At 44.1% G+C, this 20,307-nt stretch overlaps 2 protein-coding genes across 4 annotated transcripts in view; one reads left to right on the top strand and one right to left on the bottom strand.

Annotated features, from left to right (window-relative positions):
- RTF2 (replication termination factor 2) overlaps nucleotides 1–20,307 on the bottom strand; it is a 52,926-nt gene that overhangs the window by 13,494 nt on the left and 19,125 nt on the right. The window lies entirely within an intron of this gene.
- On the top strand, nucleotides 394–12,862 carry LOC103887933 (beta-1,3-galactosyl-O-glycosyl-glycoprotein beta-1,6-N-acetylglucosaminyltransferase 7). 2 transcript variants are annotated; one of them, XM_021920911.2, is made up of 4 exons: nucleotides 394–1,641; nucleotides 6,060–7,025; nucleotides 8,330–8,425; nucleotides 11,853–12,862. In XM_021920911.2, the coding sequence occupies exons 2-4, from the start codon at nucleotides 6,119–6,121 to the stop codon at nucleotides 12,077–12,079; spliced, it is 1,230 nt and encodes a 409-aa protein (XP_021776603.1). In that variant the 5' UTR covers nucleotides 394–1,641; nucleotides 6,060–6,118; the 3' UTR covers nucleotides 12,080–12,862. The 2 variants fall into 2 exon arrangements, with proteins under 2 accessions (XP_021776603.1, XP_017800160.1); XM_017944671.3 differs by lacking the exon at nucleotides 394–1,641 and having other exon boundaries at nucleotides 5,338–7,025.

The following is a 20,307-nucleotide window of genomic DNA, read 5'->3' as shown; positions in this document are numbered from 1 at the left end:
ATGTGGGCAACACTCCCCAGCATTTCCTCAGCTGCTTCTTCCACTGCTGTTTGGCTTAGAACGGCTTCCTCCTTCCAGATGTAGAATGTGAGACGAGGTGAAACCCAGCACCAACCCTCGACCCCCAGGAATGGGCCAGTATGAACAGACCTGCCATCTAGTCCAGGTGCGCCCACAAGACAAATATTATTGTTATTATTATTATTATGAGATGTCACCTCACTCTGTTGCCCAGACTGCAGTGCAGCAGCACGATCCTAGCTCACTGTAACCTCAAATTCCTGGGCTCAAGCAATCCTCCCACTTTAGCCTCTTAAGTAGCTGGGACTACAGGTGTGCACCACCTTATCTGACTGATTTTAAAGAATTTTTTGTAGAGACAGGGTCTTGCTATGTTTCCAGGCTGGTCTCAAACTCCTGGCCTCAAGCAATCTTTCCACCTCAGCCTCTCAAAATGCTGGGATTATAGATATGAGCCACTGCACCCAGCAAGGACATGTTTCAAAACAAGCTTTCACAAGATGCAGGAAGAGATGGCACAGCAAGACCTCACAAGCTGGCAATGTGACTTTTCCACACATAAAAGGACCTGACCTTTTCTGATTCTTGCTAGATAAAATCAGAACCTTAACTCACAGACTCTGAACATCACACAAACAAAATGTATGGGGTCTCCCCACTGGAAGGCCACATGAATGCCGCAACCCCTGAAGATTATGGGGACCACATTCTGTCTGTTCAATGTTTCTAATACTCTGTGCTATGGCAACAACATCTGTTCTGCAAAACAGCAGCATGTATCTCAGAGGCAGCCCACGAGCAGGCGAGGAGAATCTGTATTCATCTGACCACACATGCCGCTCAGGCGTCAAGGCACACAGAAGATAAGAAATCTCTACGGTGTGTGATCTATGTCTCTTGGTGCCGATATTCTTAATAGAGCTGTCTGTGGCAAGCCTGCAGAGAGTACCAGCAAGCAGAGAACCTTTAAAACCAGAAAAGGAAAGGATGTTAAGAAGAAAAGTACCCAGAGGTGGAGAAAGAAGGGAAGAGGAAAGCCTAGTGAAGGCGTGTCAGACCCCACGTTCACCACGTGCTATGGCGCAGACTCACCCTTGGGGACGCTGCAGAGCACAGAGAAGACTCAGGCCCTGCCTTGTGAAATGTCTGGATCTTTCTGAATGCTATTTATGGAGAAACGGGATTTTTAAGTGACTTTTATTTATTCCCTTCATGAGAGAGGGTCTGGTAACTAAATCATGCCCCCTGTATTTAAAATCATCTCAAGACTCTGACCCATGAATACCACGATTTCATCCTTGCAGTTTTCTGAATGTGAGTGGCTGTGCGCCCTTCATCTGGGTCAGGCGTCTTCTGTTGTCTCATTTTGTTTTTCAGGAGGGATCCGGTCCCAAGGAAATACTCAGAGAAGCAAAAGCAGCAACGACTTTTCAATCTGCAGGTCAGAACTAACAGGAATTAAACTCTCCAGGGACAGACGGCAACAAAACCTGCCAGGCAACTCTACTCAAGTGACTGAAACAGGCGCTGCTGCTGGGGAGGAACCGATGGGAGAGAAAGGCCAGGCTGGGCCCTGACACCACCAGGACTCCCACTCCAGGAACCAGGGGGCTTCTCCTGGTAGGTGTCTCAGTAGCTTTGCAAGACCCACCAATGGCAAAGGTTAAGCAGATAGCTGTGTGTGTGCGTGTGTGTGTGTGCGCGTGTGCGCGTGTGCATGTGCACGTGTGTATATGTGTGTGTGTGGGGGGGGCAGGGTCTCACTTCTTTGTCACCCAGGCTGGAGTGCAGTAGTGCAATCTCAGCTCACTGCAACCTCTGCCTCCTGGTTTCCAGTGATTCTCCTGCCTCAGGCTCCAGAGTAGCTGGGATTACAGGCGCATGTCACTATGCCTAGCTGATTTTTGTATTTTTGGTAGAGATGGGGTTTCACCATGTTGGGCCAGGCTGGTCTCAAACTCCTGACCTCAAGCGATCCACCCGCCTCAGCCTCCCAAAATGCTAGGATTACAGGTGTGAGCCACCACGCCTGGCCACAGGTGCACTTTTTGAAGTAAATAATGTTTTTCTTGGCTCTATGTTTTTAAAATATTAGAATATGAGTAATATTTGAAATGTAGGTGTTGCAGGTGTCTTTTTCTCTCAAAAATAGCCCCCACTTTTTGTTTAAGCCAAAGAAAATAAAAGTAGAATATTTTCCCAGTATGGCATCAACTAGATTTTTAAATATAAAATGCTACCATTTGTTAACTCCTTACATGAGAGGCAGATTCAAGATCATGTTCAAATCCTCAGCTCTCATTTTGTAAAATAAAATGTTCTATTTCTTGTGGTTGTTTTGAGTGGATATCTTAAAGTTTTCTTCTTTCCATCAAAATGGCTAAAATAATTTATACATGTTTTAGGAATAAGCTTTTTGTAAAAGGCATCCATTTTACCAGACAGCTAGCTAGCTTTTGAATGCAAAATTCGTCCAACTCATATTATCATCTCAAATAACTCAGGAAAACACTGTACTAACACTGAGGCTGCTCTGGACAGCATTCTAAGCTCCGAGAGAGAGAGACACCACATTTTCGTTGTGCGGCTACAGGGTTAAGACAAGGGAAGAGAGCACCTGCAGTTACGGTTTCGGGGCCGCATTACTCCAAGGGTGAGCCAGTGAGCACGGAGCAGCTCCTAGGGCCAGGCTCAGTGTGAAACTCACATCCTTCACTCCTGCACCTCCTCCCAGTGTCCCTGTGAGGCAGACACTACCATACACCACGTCCACAGTCAAGAACATGGACACTCAGGGAGCTTCCGTTACTTGCCTGACAGATTCTTAAGCGCTAGGGCTGTGAGCCTAACACCAGGGCCCTGATTCAAAACCCATTTCCTGAAGCTAAATATGCGGTTCCTAATAAGGTAAATGCAATATTGAGCTTCCCTCAACCCCCACCCTTTTTTAAAAGTAAAGCTCTCAGAAACTTTCTTTGGGTGCTAAAAATCAACTGCTTATGCTGGTTAAATTAATGTTAATGCTTTAAAATAATAATATTCTAGAATATATGGCAAAAGATTTTGAGTTCACCCTTAAAGGTTCCCATCCATTATCTATTTACTCATAGGAATTTCCTTTAAAATATATACATATAAAAAATTCAGCAAAAGAGTATATATGGGATGTTGCCAACTCACCCTAAAAAGTCTCTACCACAAATGAAATCCCATCCTAACAAATTCTCAGAGACTATATCCTTCAACGAACTGTTCTGGAGGTAATGTGATATCAAACCCATATTGCTGACTTTTGCTATCGGCTGTGAAGGCTTGTTGGGAGTTGGGAGAGGAAGACTGTAGAAGAATTACAAGAAAAAAAGAACACAGGCACTGGCTCTAACGAGAAGAGCAATGTGTCCTGAAACGACTCCCTGGAAGTACTTGGACCTTGGCTTCAAGACAAAGCCTTGGCCTTTGAGGTTGGAAGCTGTTTTGTTCCACTGTACACTATATACATATAAGGCATGCATTATTATGTTTTTGGTACCATTGTTATGTTTTTGTCTCAAAGGCCAAGGTTTTGTCTTGAGGCCAAACCTCCACCTCAAGAGCGAAACTCCTCTTAAAAAAACAAAACAAAACAACAACAACAAAAACCCAAAATAGGCTGGGTGCAGTGGTTCACGCCTATAATCCCAGCACTTTGGGAGGTCGAGGGTGGATCACTTGAGGTCAGGAGTTCGAGACCTGGCCAACATGGTGAAACCTCATCTCTACTAAAAATACAGAAATTAGCTAGCGTGGTGGCACATGCCTATAATCCCAGCTACTCAGCAGGTTGAGGCAGAAGAATCACTTGAACTGGGGAGGCAGAGGTTGCAGTGAGCCGAGATCACACCACTGCACTCCAGTCTGGGCGACAAAGACTCTGTCTCAAAAAACAAACAAACAAAAAACAAAATAAAAGGACAACAGACAAAAAACAAAAACAAAACCAAATGCTTCTTCCTATACTGAAGTCATAATACAGAGGAAGATATGACAAACTACGGCACATGGTTTATCTTTAATCAAAATTCTTACAGGAGAAGTAGTAAAAAGCTTTACTTTCAAGAATATTTTTCTTTCCTATTCAGTTTCTATAATCAGGTTTAATTTATTTTAGAAATCTCACATAAAATGTATAAATTATGATGGTTTCATGTTTATAAAGATAAGTATTACATAATTTATAAGAATGTCTTTAAATTAGGCTATAAGGTTTCATGTTTGGGACAGAAACCATTTACTGAACCAGTGGAACACACGCAGCCTGACATGCCTCGGCAGTGGTGCTTTTTATTTTGGAAGCATGATGGGTAGAAATAAACTGTACAATGAAAATAAATACAACAGCTTTAAAAATCCACGGTCAATGTTAATAGTTTTTGTTGGCTCAGAGTTTAAGAACACAAGGATAACTCTAAATGCTGCCTGGTTGAGGCGTTATCCAAACAGCATTTGTAAAAATGATGTGGAAAGGCAAGGAACCAGTGTCCAACCTGAGCTCAAACACCAGTCACATGTATATGGGCTTTTGAAAAATAGGAAATAGGAATAACATGCAACTTTTTTTTGTTGTTGTTTTGTTTTTTTGAGAAGGAGTCTTGCCCTGTCGCCCAGGCTGGAGTGCAGTGGTGCAATCTCGGCTCACTGTAAGCTCTGCCTCCCGGGTTCACGCCATTCTCCTGTCTCAGCCTCCCGAGTAGCTGGGACCACAGGCACCCGCTACCATGCCCGGCTAATTTTTTGTGTTTTTAGTGGAGATGGGGTTTCACTGTGTTAGCCAGGATGGTCTCGATCTCCTGACTTTGTGATCCGCCTGCCTTGACCTCCCAAAGTGCTGGGATTACAGGCGTGAGTCACCACGCTGGTCAACATGCAACTTTTAATGGAAACCAAATCAAGATTCATAAACAAGAAAAACAAATACTTTCTAACAATATAAAGCTTGACATGTTACCTAATCAATCTTCTTCCCTAAATTCCAAAGAATGATCCTTGCATGTAATAATTACTTAACTGAAACCTTTTGGTCACTTTTTGCTACTGCTACACCTATTCATGTACCTCTGTAGACTCAAGACAGACAACTACATGATTATCAAATAATGTTATTAAAGACATCTTTTTTAAAATCTATGACATCTTTCCTAAAAATAATTCAGAAACTCTTTTCTTTCTTTCGGGAGATAGGGTCTCACTCTGTCACCCAGGCTGGAGTGCAATGGGATAATCAGGGCACCACCACATCTGGCTAATTTTCAAATTTTTTATAGAGATGGGATCTTACTATGTTGCCCAGGCTAGTCTTGAACTCCTGGGCTCAAGTGATCCTCTGCCTTGGCCTTGCAAAGTGCTGAGATCACAGGCACGAGCCACTATGCCTGGCCCAGAAACTCACTTTGACAGGTTTAAGTGTATAATCATAAAATTCCTCTTAATTTGTCACTTCTTTTGTTGGAAATATTTAGTCTTATATGCAGAATAATGGCATAAAATGAACTTTGAATAATGCAGAACAGGACAATGTCTATGTCTAAAATAAATATTTGAGATTTTTCATCTCCCTAAATAAGGGCAATAACATGAAAATATGCTCAACATCATTAGTTATTAGGGAAATGCAAAGTAAAACTACAGGAAACTAACATTACACACTCATTAAAAGGTAAAAATGAAAACATTTGACCACAGCAAGTATGCATGAGGCTATATAATAAATGGAACTATCATACATTGCTGGTACAACCACTTTGGAAAAACAGTTTGGCAGTTTCTTAAAGAGTTAAACACACCCTGACAAACTATAGTGACAGAAAGCATACTGGCAATTGCCAGAGATGGAAAGAACAGATGAAAAGGAGCGTAAGAACACTTTGAGGGGTGAGGGAAATGCTTGTTATCTTCATTGCTGTGATGGTTTCATGGGTGTGTATATGTAGCTTAGTGTACTTCAATAAAGTTGGGGGTGGGGAGAGTTACAACACCCTAAATTGTCTCTGTTGTTCTTTTAGGAAGCTTAAAGGAAAAATACTCAAATTATGGTAATAAGAATGCCCTTGGAGCTCAAGATATGAGCCAGCTTCGAGTCACAAAGTCTGGACTTGTCGTGAGCGCAGTCATTTGCATCTTCATTTTTCTTTACTTAAGGAATCCAACTCCTGCGGAACCAGAGGAAGAACCTGCCCATTCAGAAGTAGTAGAATGTGGCTTTTACCCAGATGAACTGTGCTCCGCTTTATTTGAAGGGAAAGGGGCGGCCCCCCAAATTGCAAAATTTTGCAAAACCCCTCATAAATCTGAAATACATGCTCATTTACACACACCAGGAAACTGCTCCAGGATTTCTCAGGGGCTGCATTTCATAACCAGACCCCTGTCTACAGAAGAGGGTGATTTCTCTTTGGCATATATTATAACTATTCATAAGGAGCTGGCCATGTTTGTGCAGCTTCTCAGAGCTATTTATGTACCTCAAAATGTTTATTGTATTCATGTTGATGAAAAGACCCCAAAGAAGTATAAGACTGCTGTGCAAACCTTGGTTAACTGTTTTGAAAACGTTTTTATTTCCTCCAAGAGAGAGAAGATGGCTTATGCTGGCTTTACAAGACTACAGGCAGATATTAATTGTATGAAAGATCTAGTGCATTCTAAATTTCAATGGAACTATGTCATCAATCTTTGTGGACAGGATTTTCCCATCAAAACCAACAGAGAAATCATACACTACATCAGAAGTAAATGGAATGATAAAAATATCACTCCTGGAGCAATCCAACCACCACACATTAACAACAGATTCAAAGACAAACCACCCCATAACTTAACCATTTATTTTGGAAGTGCTTACTATGTACTTACAAGGAAGTTCGTAGAGTTCATACTGACTGACATCCGTGCAAAAGACATGCTTCAGTGGTCCAAAGACATCCGCAGCCCAGAGCAACACTACTGGGTGACCCTGAACCAACTAAAAGGTAAGAAAGACCCACCGATATGGATGTCCGTGCAGTCAGCAGCAACAGCAGAAGATTTACTTATTTATTTTGAGACGGAGTCTCACACTGTCACCCAGGCTGGAGTACAGTGGCGCAACCTCAGCTCACTGCAAGCTCCGCCTCCCGGGTTCACGCCATTCTCCTGCCTCAGCCTCCCAAGTTGCTGGGATTACAGGCGCCCACCACCACGCCCAGCTAATTCTTGTATTTTTGGTAGAAACGGTGTTTCTCTATGTTGGTCAGGCAGGTCTCGAACTCCCGATCTCAGGTGATCCACCTGCCTCGGCCTCCCAAAATGCTGGGATTACAGGTGTGAGCGACCTCACTTGGCCATAAGATTTATTCTTAACTGAAGATTTTTTCAATTCAGCTATGTTTTTTTTGGCTTTGTAAATGTTCCACATTTTGCCAGACCTTCCACTTAGTGAGACAGGAAGTTCTCTGATTTTAGGGGTCTGAAGTTAGCTGAAAGATAACTTCTTATCTTTTGTTCCCTCTCTAGAAAGTACTGGCATTTTGCATTTCCTGAGACTCTGGAAAATTCTGGGCATAAATCTTTAGAAAGTTCTTCATTTATTTGATAAATACTACTGGGTAACTACTAGTGCCAGGCATTGTGCTAAGGGCTCTGTAAGATGGAAAATATTAAAGCTAGTAATGATTTTGTGGCAAATTTGATACTTCAGATGGGTTGTCTGAGAGGCAGAGGGAAATCAGATACCATGCTTTAAGTGGACTTCAGTATTTTCTTTGTAAAAGGTGGACTGGCTCCTATAGGGAGTGTGGCTTCAAGCCTGAACAATAAGCTCATCAGCCTAGAGAGTGGTGCACGATGAATCCAGTAGACGTTGGTTAGGATTTTTTAACATAATCTCATATACATTGCAAGTTCTATTTTCAAATAATCTCCAAAGGCTGTTACAGAGAAAACAAACACAATCCAAAGAACCCCAAGAGAATCACAAACAGCACTCTGCATACAAGGGAGTAACAAGGGATGGAGAAAGGGCTGAAAAATGAAATCCAAGTACAAAGATGGCAATCCCCAACCTTGGTCCACCCGGATGCTATCGCCAGCATAATACACGCTCCCACCCCCAAAAGCACTAGCCTTTGATCAAATGTCACAAGTGAAACATTTCAAGGAAGGTTGGACTTTCCCTTCTACTTTTCTCATTGACTACCTCATCTAGAGGAAATGGAAATGATAGCACAGAAGAACTTGTACTAAAAGAACTGGGAAGCAGATTGCACACTGTATGCTGGTTTTGTTTGCCTCTTAGATGCTCCAGGTGCTACACCAGACGCTGGCTGGGAAGGAAATGTTCGAGCCATTAAATGGAAAAGTGACGAAGGAAATGTTCACGATGGATGTAAAGGTAAAAAGAAAAACAAAACAAAACAAAAAAGGCTTGAAATTGTACAACTATAAAACTGCTGCCTCAATTCTAGTGGGAAAGACCGAGGACCATGTTTAAAGTAATCTGGAATTAGTGATGATCCAATCAGCATAGGTTGAGTCAATTTTTTAAAAAAAATTTTATATAAGATTCATACAGAAAAGTACACAAATCACAAAAAGTATAGGTTGATAAAATTTCCTAAAGTGAATATACCCTCTGCGGCAATAGCTAGGCCCTGCGTGTGTCTCCACACAGCTTCCTACCCAGCGGCAGGAACTAATGCACAGAGATACAGTAACTGATTTTAACAGTGCTTTTGGGTAGGGACCTCGGGTTTGAATATAGTAGACTAGATATTAAAAATAAACTAGGTTTACCCAGTTTTTCAGCTGTTTAAAAGACTGGCCTAAAATAGATTGGAGACGAACAAAAAATGTAAATCAAATACCAGACTAGTTCAAAGACAAGTAAGTCCCACTGCCAACGTGCACAGCCACCCTCCTGACGCAGAGGTGACAGGTTAGAGGGCTGGAACCATTTTCTAGTGAAGTGGTTTTTTCAAAAGTAGATATGATTCAATTAGGGATCCATTCACACAGTAGAAAAGCGACAGGTAAACAACAGGTTAACGAGCTCTGCCCTTTCTTTAGAAAGCAGCGACTCCCTGTCATTACACACGGGGGTTTGTCAGGACTAGTCAGTAAATGCTCAGAAAAAGCAGGGGGCTCGGATTCTTCCTGAAAACAGGAGCCCCTCAGGTGTGCACATGGCATAAGAAGTCATGACGGGTTGATGCTATCAATAATACCTTAATGATTCAGAATTCTGAATGAAATCCGAATGTTTCAACAATGTCTGAAAAAAACCCTAGTTAGTATAAATCCTAACAGAGTCCTCATTCCCTAAAAGTAAACACTTCAGAAAGTTCTTACTAGCTTACTAGTTCACACTAGCTTCAGTATGAAAACGGTTCTCACAGTTAGGCAGTAGCGTGGCCATCCGTGGCCAGCATTCAGAGTCAGCACCCAAAGTAGGACAAGCCCTGATGTGTACGGAAGCGGTAAATCTTCCAGGGTCCCGGCGTTGGGCCTGCCCTCAATCCTCACAACAATTCTCAGGTAGAAACAATTATTATTCACCCTTCCTACTGATGTGGAGCCCAAGGCTCAGGTAAACGAAGTCAATCCCACAGGCAGAGGGAGGAGGGGCAGGGCTGGGGCTCAGACTGGGAGCAACCACCTGCCGCTACTACAATGGGCGAGCTCCCAGCCCCACTCTGCGTGCAGAGGGACGGCTATCCCATTAGAACCAGCAACAAGGAGTTTATTTTTAATCACCCAAATAGCATTAACACAGCTCTGAAAATGGTCCATTTATTTGTATTCCCTTCCAGTTCAACTTCATCTGTGTCTAAATGGCACAGCTGTATCGTTATAATCAAGGTGTAGCTGAGCTGCTTTTCACTTATGTCCTAAGTTTCTCCCACTGATAGTCTTCACATTTGTAATCCCCTTTTTTTTTTTTTTTTTTGAGACAGGGTCTCGCTCTGTCACCCAGGCTGGAGTGCAGGTGGTATGATCATAGCTCACCGCAGCCTCCACTTGCTGCGCTCAAGTGATCTTCCCACCTCAGTCTCCCAAGTAGCTGGGACTACAGGTGTCAGCCACCAAGCCCAGCTAATTTTTTATTTTTATAGAAATGGGGTCTCACTATGCTGCCCAGGCTGGCCCTGAACTCCTGGGCTCAAGTGATCTTGCTGCCTTGGCCTCCCAAAGTGCTGAGATTACACACATGAACCACTGCATCTGGCCCATATTTATAATTTTAAAGCAGTTAAATGTAACTCTACTGAGATTCTACCACATTGTAGCAAATATGTCTATCAGGTAAACTTTTTAAAATCATGGTAACAGCTGCCGCTTATATAGTCTTACAAACAACGCTGAACATTTTGTGCATACATCCCCCTGACCTTTTAAAAACAGTATTTCCTTATGATAGGTTTTGTTTTGTTTGAGATGATGGAGTCTCACTCTGTCACCAGGCTGGAGGGCAGTGGTGTGATCTCAGCTCACTGCAACCTTTGACTCCCTGGTTCAAGTGATTCTCCTGCCTCAGCCTCCCGAGTAGCTGGGATAACAGGCACACGCCGCCACGCCCAGCTAATTTTTGTATTTTTAGTAGAGACGGGGTTTCACCATATTGGCCAGGCTGGTCTCGATCTCTTGCCCTCATGATCCACCCACCTCGGCCTCCCAAAGTGCTGGGATTACAGGCGTAAGCCACCATGCCCAGCCAAGATAGGTTTTTTAAAAGTAGGATTACTGGGCTGGTGTGGGGAAAGAGAGCAGGAAGGAGCTGGGCAGAGAAAGAGCAAGGTTTCTGAAATAAACAGACCTTCCCTCTCACACACACGCTGAGGCCTCACTTCTCTGTTTCCTCACCTGCAAAATGGGAGTGATGATGGAATCCACTTCAGAGTGTTACTGTGAGAATTAAAGGGGAGAGCAGAAAGAGCCAGACATGGTTGTCAAAAGCACATAAAAAGTGTCACTGAGTCTCCAAGGAATCCAGTCACCACTGGATTCCAACTCTAATTCCCACTTAAAAATTTTTTTTTTTTTTTAAATTAGAGACAAGGTCTCACTCTATTGCCCAGGCTGGTATCAGACTTCTGGGCTCAAGTCATTCTCCTGCCTCGGCCTCCAAAGTGCTGGGATTACAGGAGTGAGTCACCATGCCTGGCCTGTAATTCCCACTTCAATGTTTGTATCAAATGTTCACTCTGAAAAACAAATAAAAAGCAGTGCCAGGCACAGTGGATCACACCTGTAATCCCAGCACTTCGGGAGGCCAAGGTGGGCGGGTCACTTGAGCCCCAGAGTTTGAGACCAGCCTGACCAACACGGCGAAACCCTGTTTCTATAAAAAATACAAAAATTTGCTGGGCATCGTGGTGCATGCCTGGGGTCCCCCCAAAATATAGAAGCAATGACTTACTTAAAAATCCATACCATTCTTATGAACTACTTACAACCAATGAAAAGACTTAGAAGTTTATGGAACTCAGAATCTATCGGAATTGAGATTTTACCAGGTACGTAAGTGCTAGCTCATCTCCCTTGTGCCCTTGGTAAGCTAAAATTCCATGGTATTCACCCAAAGCAGTAACTAACAAAGACGTTAGAAATCACTAAAAGAATGAAAGCGTCCCTTTCCACCGTAAGTTCAAAATTCAACATAAAAGCCCCTGTCAAGGCACTCATGGAAGTGCTGTTTGATGTGAACTCTGGTGAAGCCGAGGCTCACCAGTGACACTGGACAGAGCACGCGCCACTTTCTGCGTGTGAATAAAATGGGTGAGGAAACAAAGGCAGCTAGGTTTTTGTGTTTCTTTCTGCAGGCCGCTACGTCCAAGACATCTGTGTATATGGACCAGGAGACCTGCCATGGCTCACTCAGTCGTCTTCTCTGTTTGCCTACAAATTCGAACCCTCGACAGACCCGCTTGTAGTTACCTGCTTAGAGCGGCGGCACAGACTTCAAGTGCTGAGGCAGGCAGAAGTTCCCATAGAGCCACACTGGCATTTTCACCAGCAGAGTCATTTCAACATGAGACTGAACCGCTAGGGACTGTTTGCTTTCTTACTGAGTGGTATCATTCTGTTTCCTTGACTTGAAACAAGAGAATATCGAACCAAAGAAAGTGGGAAGATGATTCCTTGATTCAAATTATTCCTAAAGTGAATTCAGAAACATGCTATTGACGAGACTTTACTATTGATTACAGCCCACTTTTATAGCTTTGGGAAAGAAATCACAAGACCAAAAAAACTCAAGCTACCACTGGTGACATACAGCAATGCACTTAGAAGGCCAACTGCTTCAGTAAAAAGCTGCTGAAAACCCAAATTCTGCAAACACCTGCATCCAGGCTCAAGCTGAAATAGGAACGACACAGCCCGTTTTGAAGACTCAGATATCACTGTGTATGAGATACTAAGAAAGAACAAACTCCCAGTGAAAATGAAAATATGCTTATCCGAAACAGTCCTCACTGGCTGCGAGCCATGTAACTCTGTTCTGGCGGTCCTAGAAAAATACTGACGAGCGTATTTCTTTGGGTAAAACGGAACTCATCTGAGTAGAAAACACACCTTGTTAAAAAGGGTGCCCCAAGTGTCTGTGGTCTTGATGTGTCGTCTCCTAGCACCTTCTGTGATGGTGGACATTCCACAGTTGAGCTGTCCAACGCTCACCACAGCCACAGGGGCTCCTGGGCATTGCAGGCATGGCTAGAACGACTACAGAATTGAATCTTTCTTTCTTTTTTTTTTTTGAGATGGGGTCTCACTCTGTCGCCCAGGCTGGAGTGCAGTGGCGCGATCTCTGCTCACCGCAAGCTCCGCCTCCGGGGTTCACACCATTCTCCTGCCTCAGCCTCCCGAGTAGCTGGGACTACAGGCGCCCACCTCCGCGCCCGGCTACTTTTTTTTGTATTTTTAGTGGAGATGGGGTTTCACCATGTGAGCCAAGATGGTCTCAATCTCCTGACCTGTTGATCCACCCACCTCGGCCTCCCAAAGTGCTGGGATTACAGGCGTGAGCCACCGCACCCAGCCTGTGAATCTTTATTTTTATTTAATTTTTAAAAATTAAGTTACATTTATTGATTTATTTTTAAGAGGGAGTTTTGCTCTTGTTGCCCAGGCTGGAGTGCAATGGCACAATCTCGGCTCACCGCAACCTCCGCCTCCCAGGTTCAAGCGATTCTCCTGCCTCAGCCTCCTGAATAGCTGGAATTACAGGCATGCGCCACCACGCCCAGCTAATGTTTTGTATTTTTAGTAGAGACGGGGTTTCTCCATGCTGGTCAGGCTGATCTCGAACTCTCGACCTCAGGGGATCTGCCCGCCTTGGCCTCCCAAAGTGCTGGGTTTACAGGTGTGAGCCACTGCGCCTGGCCTTAAGCTCCCTATAAAGGGGCATGTGTGGCTAATGGTACTATGCTGAACAGCACAGATCTGAGACATGAATGGCCGCGATTATCTCTATTCACAGATCTGGGTTTCCTCCCTTAGAAAGTCCACAACTTTGATGCTGCTGCTGCTGTTGTGGAGAACTTTATATATATCCTCCTTCTCTAAAGCAGTTCATACGGCATCACATGAAACAAGTGTGTGACTATTAAATAGCACAACATACAAGAGATTTAAAAAAGGGAACACAAGAACCAGAGGAGAGGAAATTTAAGAAAGATAATTCCAACGCAAAGTGGAAGCACCTCAGTAAATGGAAGCTTCCCATGCATAGAAATGAAGTCTAGTCACTGTGTGAAATAGCCCTGGGAAAACATCATAGCTAGACAGAAGGAAAAGGGATTTGGAAGGCAGATCCCACATATCAAACATCAAGGAACCACAGAAAATTAACACCTTTGTTTAAACAAACCTTTCTTTCCCTTGGATATCTAATCCAAGGAAAGCACATATGGGAACTATTAAGACTTTCAAAAAGAACACAAGAGCCCCATGACAGCACGCCACCGCCTTCCTACACATTTTTACAGGCAAACACAGCACCTCCAAAGGTGATAGCTGGCTACATGCTGATGGGCTGTTCATTCAGAAAGCTCAGATTAGCCACGATTATGTCCCCGGTAATTTATAACTCAATAGCAACTGAATGTAAACCCCATTAAAGGAATAATAAAAAAGCTTACACCTTTCAAGTTACTTAAAATACCAGCCTGCCTTCACTTCATTCCAATGTTAACCCGTGGCACACCCAGTCACATACTGTGAAGGGGCCCGTAAGAGCACCCGCCCACCAGCCCTGTTGGGAGGACATGGGTGCTCCTGGGTGGGGAAGCGCTCAGAGGAATGTCTAACACTTTTAATGGATGAGAAAATCAAGGTACAGGGGGACAATGGGATGTTCCTGGGACCACACAGCTGGGAAGGTGGGGCTGGTATTTGGACCAGGCAGCTACACTCTGCAGTGTGACTGCTGAGTCCCAGGAAGCTACCCCACCTTACCTTACACAAAGAAGCACAAATTGAAACAAACACCTGCCCCCAACATGCTTAAATGCTATAATGAAGATGTGTCCTGAACAAACATATCATTTCAGTACGGCCAGGCATGGTGGCTCACGCCTGTAATCCCAGCACTTTAGGAGGCCAAGGTGGGCAGGAGTTTGAGACCAGCCTGGTCAATATGATGAAACCCTGTCTCTACTAAACATACAAAATAAAAGAGGCGGAGGTTATGGTGAGCCGAGATCACACCACTGCACCCCAGTCTGTGCAACAGAGCAAGACTCCGTCTCAAAAAAAAAAAAAAAAAAAAAATCATTTCAGTAACAGCGGGATAAAGTAGAATAATAAAAGTACACTAAATGCACGGTGGAATGCAGCAGCCTGAGACTGGGCTTCAGTGGAGAGTGGGGACAGCAATGGAAAACAAGGCCAAGAGTCAGAGAGGTGGGGAGGCCAAGAGGCAGGGAGGCCGAGAGACAGGGAGGCCGAGAGGCTGAGAGGCAGGCAGCTGTGACAGGCCAGGGAGGCCAAGGGAAAGCAGCAGCCTCCGTGACCATGAAAACAAGCAGCCTAGGCTCTCTCTCCCGATCAGACCCTCAGTGTGTTCATGGGTAGAGTAAAAGAACAAAATTAACATGTGAAAGTTTAAGGCTGCGTATTCTGTGTCTTATGTGATTCCTTGAGGCTAAATATTCAGAGACTATAAAGATGGCAGAAGGCTAAGATAATCTGAAGAAGGCCAAAGCCTGAAAACCAGAATCAGCTGCACTGACCACTTCTGATGACACTCCTTTTCCCTAACTTAACTTTTTCTCTTTCTGCTCCACCTCCTCCATGAAAAGCAGGTAGACAGTGTGAGCATGTATTTTTGGACTTCTGACTTTAAAACATTTACACATCCCATTCGCCTATCTACAAAGCCTAAATAAATGAAGCCACAGAGGTAGCAAGTCCAATGCTACTGATCACAACTTCAGTACTCTACATCTGCAGTGTTTTTTTTTTTTTTTTTTTGAGACAGAGTCTTGCTCTGTTGCCCGGGTTGCAGTGCAGTGGCGCAATCTCAGCTCACTGCAACCTCCGCCTCCCGGGTTCAAGTGATTCTCCTGCCTTAGCCTCCCAAGCAGCTGGGACTATAGGTGCGCACCACCATGCCCAGCTAATTTTTGTGTATATATAATTTTTTTTTTGAGATGGAGTTTCACTCTTGTTGCCCAGGCTGGAGTACAATGGCGCAATCTTGGCTCACCACAACCTCCGCCTCCCAGGTTCAAGCAATTCTCCTGCCTCGGCCTCCTGAATAGGTAGGATTATAGGCATGCGCCACCACGCCCGACTAATTTTGTATTTTTAGTAGAGACGGAGTTTCTCCATGTTGGTCAGGCTGGTCTTGGTCCTGAACTCCCGACCTCAGGTGATCCGCCCGCCTCAGCCTCCCAAAGTGCTGGGATTACAGGCGTGAGTCACCGTGCCCAGCTAATTTTTGTATTTTTAGTAGAGACGGGGTTTCACCATGTTAGCCAGAATGGTCTCGATTTCCTGACCTTGTGATCCACCCGCCTCAGCCTCCCAAAGTGCCAGGATTACAAGTGTGAGCCACTGCGCCCAGTCCTGCATCGGCCCTTTTCAAATTTTACTGTGCATACAAATCATCCAAGGATCTTGTTAGAATGCAGATTCTATTTCAACTGATCTGGGGTAGGGCCTGAGAGTCAGTCTTCCTTTTCTTTTCTTCTCTCTCTCTATTAACTTTTTATTTTATTTTGTTTTTGTTTTTTTTGAGACAGGGTCTCACTCTGTGTTACCCAGGCTGGAATGCAGTGGCACCATCACAGCTCACTGCAGCCTTGAACTCCTGGGTTTAAGCCACCCACTTGTCCAAGCCTCTCAAGGACTACAGGTGTGTGCCACCACGGCTATTTTAAAATTTGTTGTAGAAACAGGGTCTCCCTATGTTGCCCAGGCTGGTCTTGAACTCCTGGCCTCAAGTGATCCTCCCACCTCAGCTCCCAAAAAGCTGGGATTACAGGTGTCAGCCACTGTGCCTGGCCTAGAGTGGGCATTTCTTAAAAAATAAACAAAAAAATCTCTCAGGTGATGACAATATTGCAGGTCTGTGGGCCATGCTTTGAGTAACACGCCCATCATTTATTTGGCAGCCTGTAATTACTCCAGTGTAGTTCTTCGTATTACAAGGAGCGCACAGCACAGTAGGGAATACAATTAATTGTTTTGGCTAGCGATTTGTTTCTAGTAAACACAAAAACGCCTAGCAACAACGTCTCTTTGGACCCTGTTTACTGAAATCAATGTGCGTACCATGTGTTTTAGAACATGGCACCAAAGCCATTTCCAACCCTCAAGTCTCTTCCAGTGAACTGAAAAGCCAACTGTAGGTGAAACTGCAGACCAAAAAGTGGAGAAAATGCAAACCCCAAATACCACTGGGGTTCCTGACGTTCTTACTACACTGGCTTCTCTGAATTTTAGACATTACCTAAAAAGTGAAAATACTTGTTTTAGACTTTGACTCCCTTCATTCATGTTTTGTGATGCACTACAGTTCCTGAAACTGCACCATCACTTTTCTTTTTGGCAGAGTTTGGCAGGAATGGTTAGTGTTCGCCTCTTCTTACTGGGCATGCAGCTAGACTACATTTCCCAAGCTACCTTGCAGGTGTGGCCATGTGACTGAGTTCTGGCCAATATAACATGAGTAGAAGCCAAGCGCATCCCTTCCAGGCCTGGTCCATAACAACCTCCTAAAAGAGATGTTCTTTTCTCTTTCTGACCAAAACAAGAGGTCAGAGCTACAAGACAGCAGCAGCCTGAATCTTTACCTTTGGAAGAAGGCTGTCCACTGGATTAGCCCCTGGAACTTTGGGGTTGTTTGTTATAGCAGTTAGCCAACCCTGACCAAAATACAAGTTAGATTTTCCTTATTGGAAAATCTGAAACCTGAAATGCTTCCAAATCTGAAACATTCTGAGTGCTAACTTGGATGTCACAAATGGGAAATTCCACACCTGATCTCATGTGATGGGTCACAGTCAAAACTTTCATTAATGTACAAAATTATTAAATATATTGTATAAAATTACCTTCTATATGAATAAGGTGTATATGAAATGTAAATAAATTCAGTGTTTAGACTTGGGTCCCATCCCCAAGATGCCTCATTATGTTTATATAAATATTCCAAATCCAAATAAATCTGAAATTCAAAATACTTCTGGTCCCAAGCATTTCAGACAAGGAACATTCAACCTGTACTTAGTATTATTAAACTTCAGAAATTAGAAATTAGAAATTGGAGTTTGACTCTTGATAAAAGTATATGAATTCGCCATTTATTTCCTCATTTTATAACGTTATTGTTTAGAATTTTGTGTCTAAATAAAAAGCATCTGAAAATTTACTATAATTCCTTTGTTTTAGATATTAGAATCTGAGGGTTAAAGAGGTGAGGTGATATTCCCAAAGCCAGAGCTGGTGTGTGAGTCCAAACTGTTGTACTGGTTGTGCTATGGTTTGGATGTGTCCACTAAAGTTGATGTGTTGGAAACCTGATCCCTAATCTGTGGTGTTGGGAGGCAAGGCATCATGGGAGGAGCTGGGGTCATGGGGACACTGCCTGCACGAATGGATGGATGTGGGAGTGGGATCCTTATTAAAGGACAAGGCAGGCTCCCTCTTATTCTCGTTCTCTCTCTCCCTCCTTCCCTCCTTCTCCGTGTGATGCATTCATCATGTTACAGCCCAGCAGAAAGGCTCACACCAGACGCTGTTGCCTTGATCTTGGACTTGCCAGACTTTGGAGCTGTGAGGAAATAAATTTCTATTCTTTATAAATTACCCATTCTTGGGTATTCTGTTACAGCAGCACAGACCAGACTAAGGTTGCATGCATAAATGAATGATTCCTACTCTAATGTGCCACTGACTGTCCCATGCTCTCTACTTTTTTTTTTTTTTTTTTTGTGAGAGAGAGCCTTGCTGTTATCCAGGCTGAAGTACAGAGGCATGATCTCAGTTCACTGCAACTCACACCTTCCGGGTTCAAGCGATTCTCCTGCCTCAGTCTTCTAAGTAGCTGGGACTACAGGCATGCACCACCAAACCCAGCTAATTTTTGTATTTTTAGTAGAGATGGGGTTTCATCATGTTGGCCAGGTTGGTCTCAAACTCCTGACCTCAAGTGGTCCACCCACCTCAGCCTCCCAAAGTGTTGAGATTACAGGCATGAGCCACCGCGCCGGGCCCCACGCTCTCTGATTTTATTACAGGCATGAACCACCGCGCGGCCCCGCGCTCTCTGATTTTATTACAGGTGTGAACCACCGCGCGGCCCCGCACTCTCTGATTTTATTACAGGCGTGAACCACCGCGCGGCCCCGCGCTCTCTGATTTTATTTTCTAAATTGTGTATTACGGGCTGAATTACATCCCCCCGCAAAAATCCATATGTTGAAGTCCAAGCCCTAGTACCTCAAAATGTGACCTTACTGGGCAACACAGTCACTGCAGATGTAATGAGTTAAGATGAGGTCATTAAGTCGGGCTCTAATCCAGTATTGGGACTGGTGTCCTAATCACGGAAAATTTGGACACAAAGACTGACATGACAGAGGGAAGACGATGTGAACAGGGTGAAGGCTGGCTATAAGCCAACGAGAGGCCTGGACCAGATCCTTCCCTCAGAAGCAGCTAACCCTGATGACACCTTGATTTTGGACGTTAGTCTCCAGAACTGTAAGACAATGAATTTCCGGTAATCATCATCCAGCTTGGCTACTTGATTACAGCAGCCCCAGCAAACTAGCAGAGTATTCGACACAGCTCTGCAAAGGCAGCTTTGATGTACAGCATACAAGTAAAAAGCATTCATTATCTCGTTCATTCATTATCTCGTTCATTCTCTGTTGGCAACGGATTCATTTTTAAGACAATTTCCTGAGGTATTCCTGAATTTCAACCCAGTATCCTGTCCTAACTGCAGAAGGTCGCAACAACCAAGGCGGCCTCCATGAGGAGCCAGGAGGAGCCTATGCTCCTGTTCATCACCTGGTCTCTACTGTCGCTGTGCAGTCCTGACACGGCCCTGTTCCTCTTTCCTCCTGCCTCCTTCCCTTCCCTTGAAGTGCAAGGTACAGACTGTTGAAAGCTTATTAGCTTTCAGTAAAATTTCCCAAGCATCAACAATGTGATGTCAGAGTTCCCTCGTAACGCTGTGTTTCCATGGAACAGAATCAGCTTCTCTGTGAAGCTCGGCAGACAGTGTGATTTTACTGCGCACACGTCATCATGGTTATTAGTATGGATGTTTTAGGCCAACCAACGCAAAGGACAACTGTGCACCCATCTAAGAGATGGGTACTATTATGGGCGTAAGAAAAAAACTGGATTGCTTTAGATCAGTAGGTCCCCCAAGCCTGGTTACCCATTACAATGATTCTGAGAACTCTTAAGAACTAGAACTCCTTCTCCTCCTTCTGGTATTCGAAGGTTTCCCCAGTCCAGTCCAACTCACACCTCGGCCTCTCTCCCTCCTCCCGTACCCCACCCCACAGTCCTGACAGGACCAGGCCTGGATCACACCTGCTGTTCATCTCAGTATGGCTGTCTGGCTGCTTCCGCCCACGAATACTGCTGCCCCTCTTCCCCCCACTAACCAATCACAGTCCCAGCAGGACTTACAACAGTGTTTTGCAAACTTCAGCCATTCCCCTGCTAACTGCACTGTCAATATCTTAGTATTTTTATTTAAATCTACCCATTGTTTCTAGTTAATTTTAACCATTAACTTTATTATTATTA

Source organism: Papio anubis, chromosome 16, assembly GCF_008728515.1.
Source record: "Papio anubis isolate 15944 chromosome 16, Panubis1.0, whole genome shotgun sequence".
NCBI classification, from domain to species: domain Eukaryota; kingdom Metazoa; phylum Chordata; class Mammalia; order Primates; family Cercopithecidae; genus Papio; species Papio anubis.
Note: the sequence above shows the minus strand (reverse complement) of the source record. Positions and strands in the feature narration are given on the sequence as shown.

Excerpts from the sequence above, each read along its gene's own strand:
- LOC103887933 (XM_021920911.2), top strand. The coding sequence starts at position 6,119 with ATGAGCCAGCTTCGAGTCACAAAGTCTGGACTTGTCGTGAGCGCAGTC. Across the intron at positions 7,026-8,329 it reads GACCCTGAACCAACTAAAAG|ATGCTCCAGGTGCTACACCA; the intron begins GTAAGAAAGACC and ends TTTGCCTCTTAG. Across the intron at positions 8,426-11,852 it reads TGTTCACGATGGATGTAAAG|GCCGCTACGTCCAAGACATC; the intron begins GTAAAAAGAAAA and ends TTCTTTCTGCAG.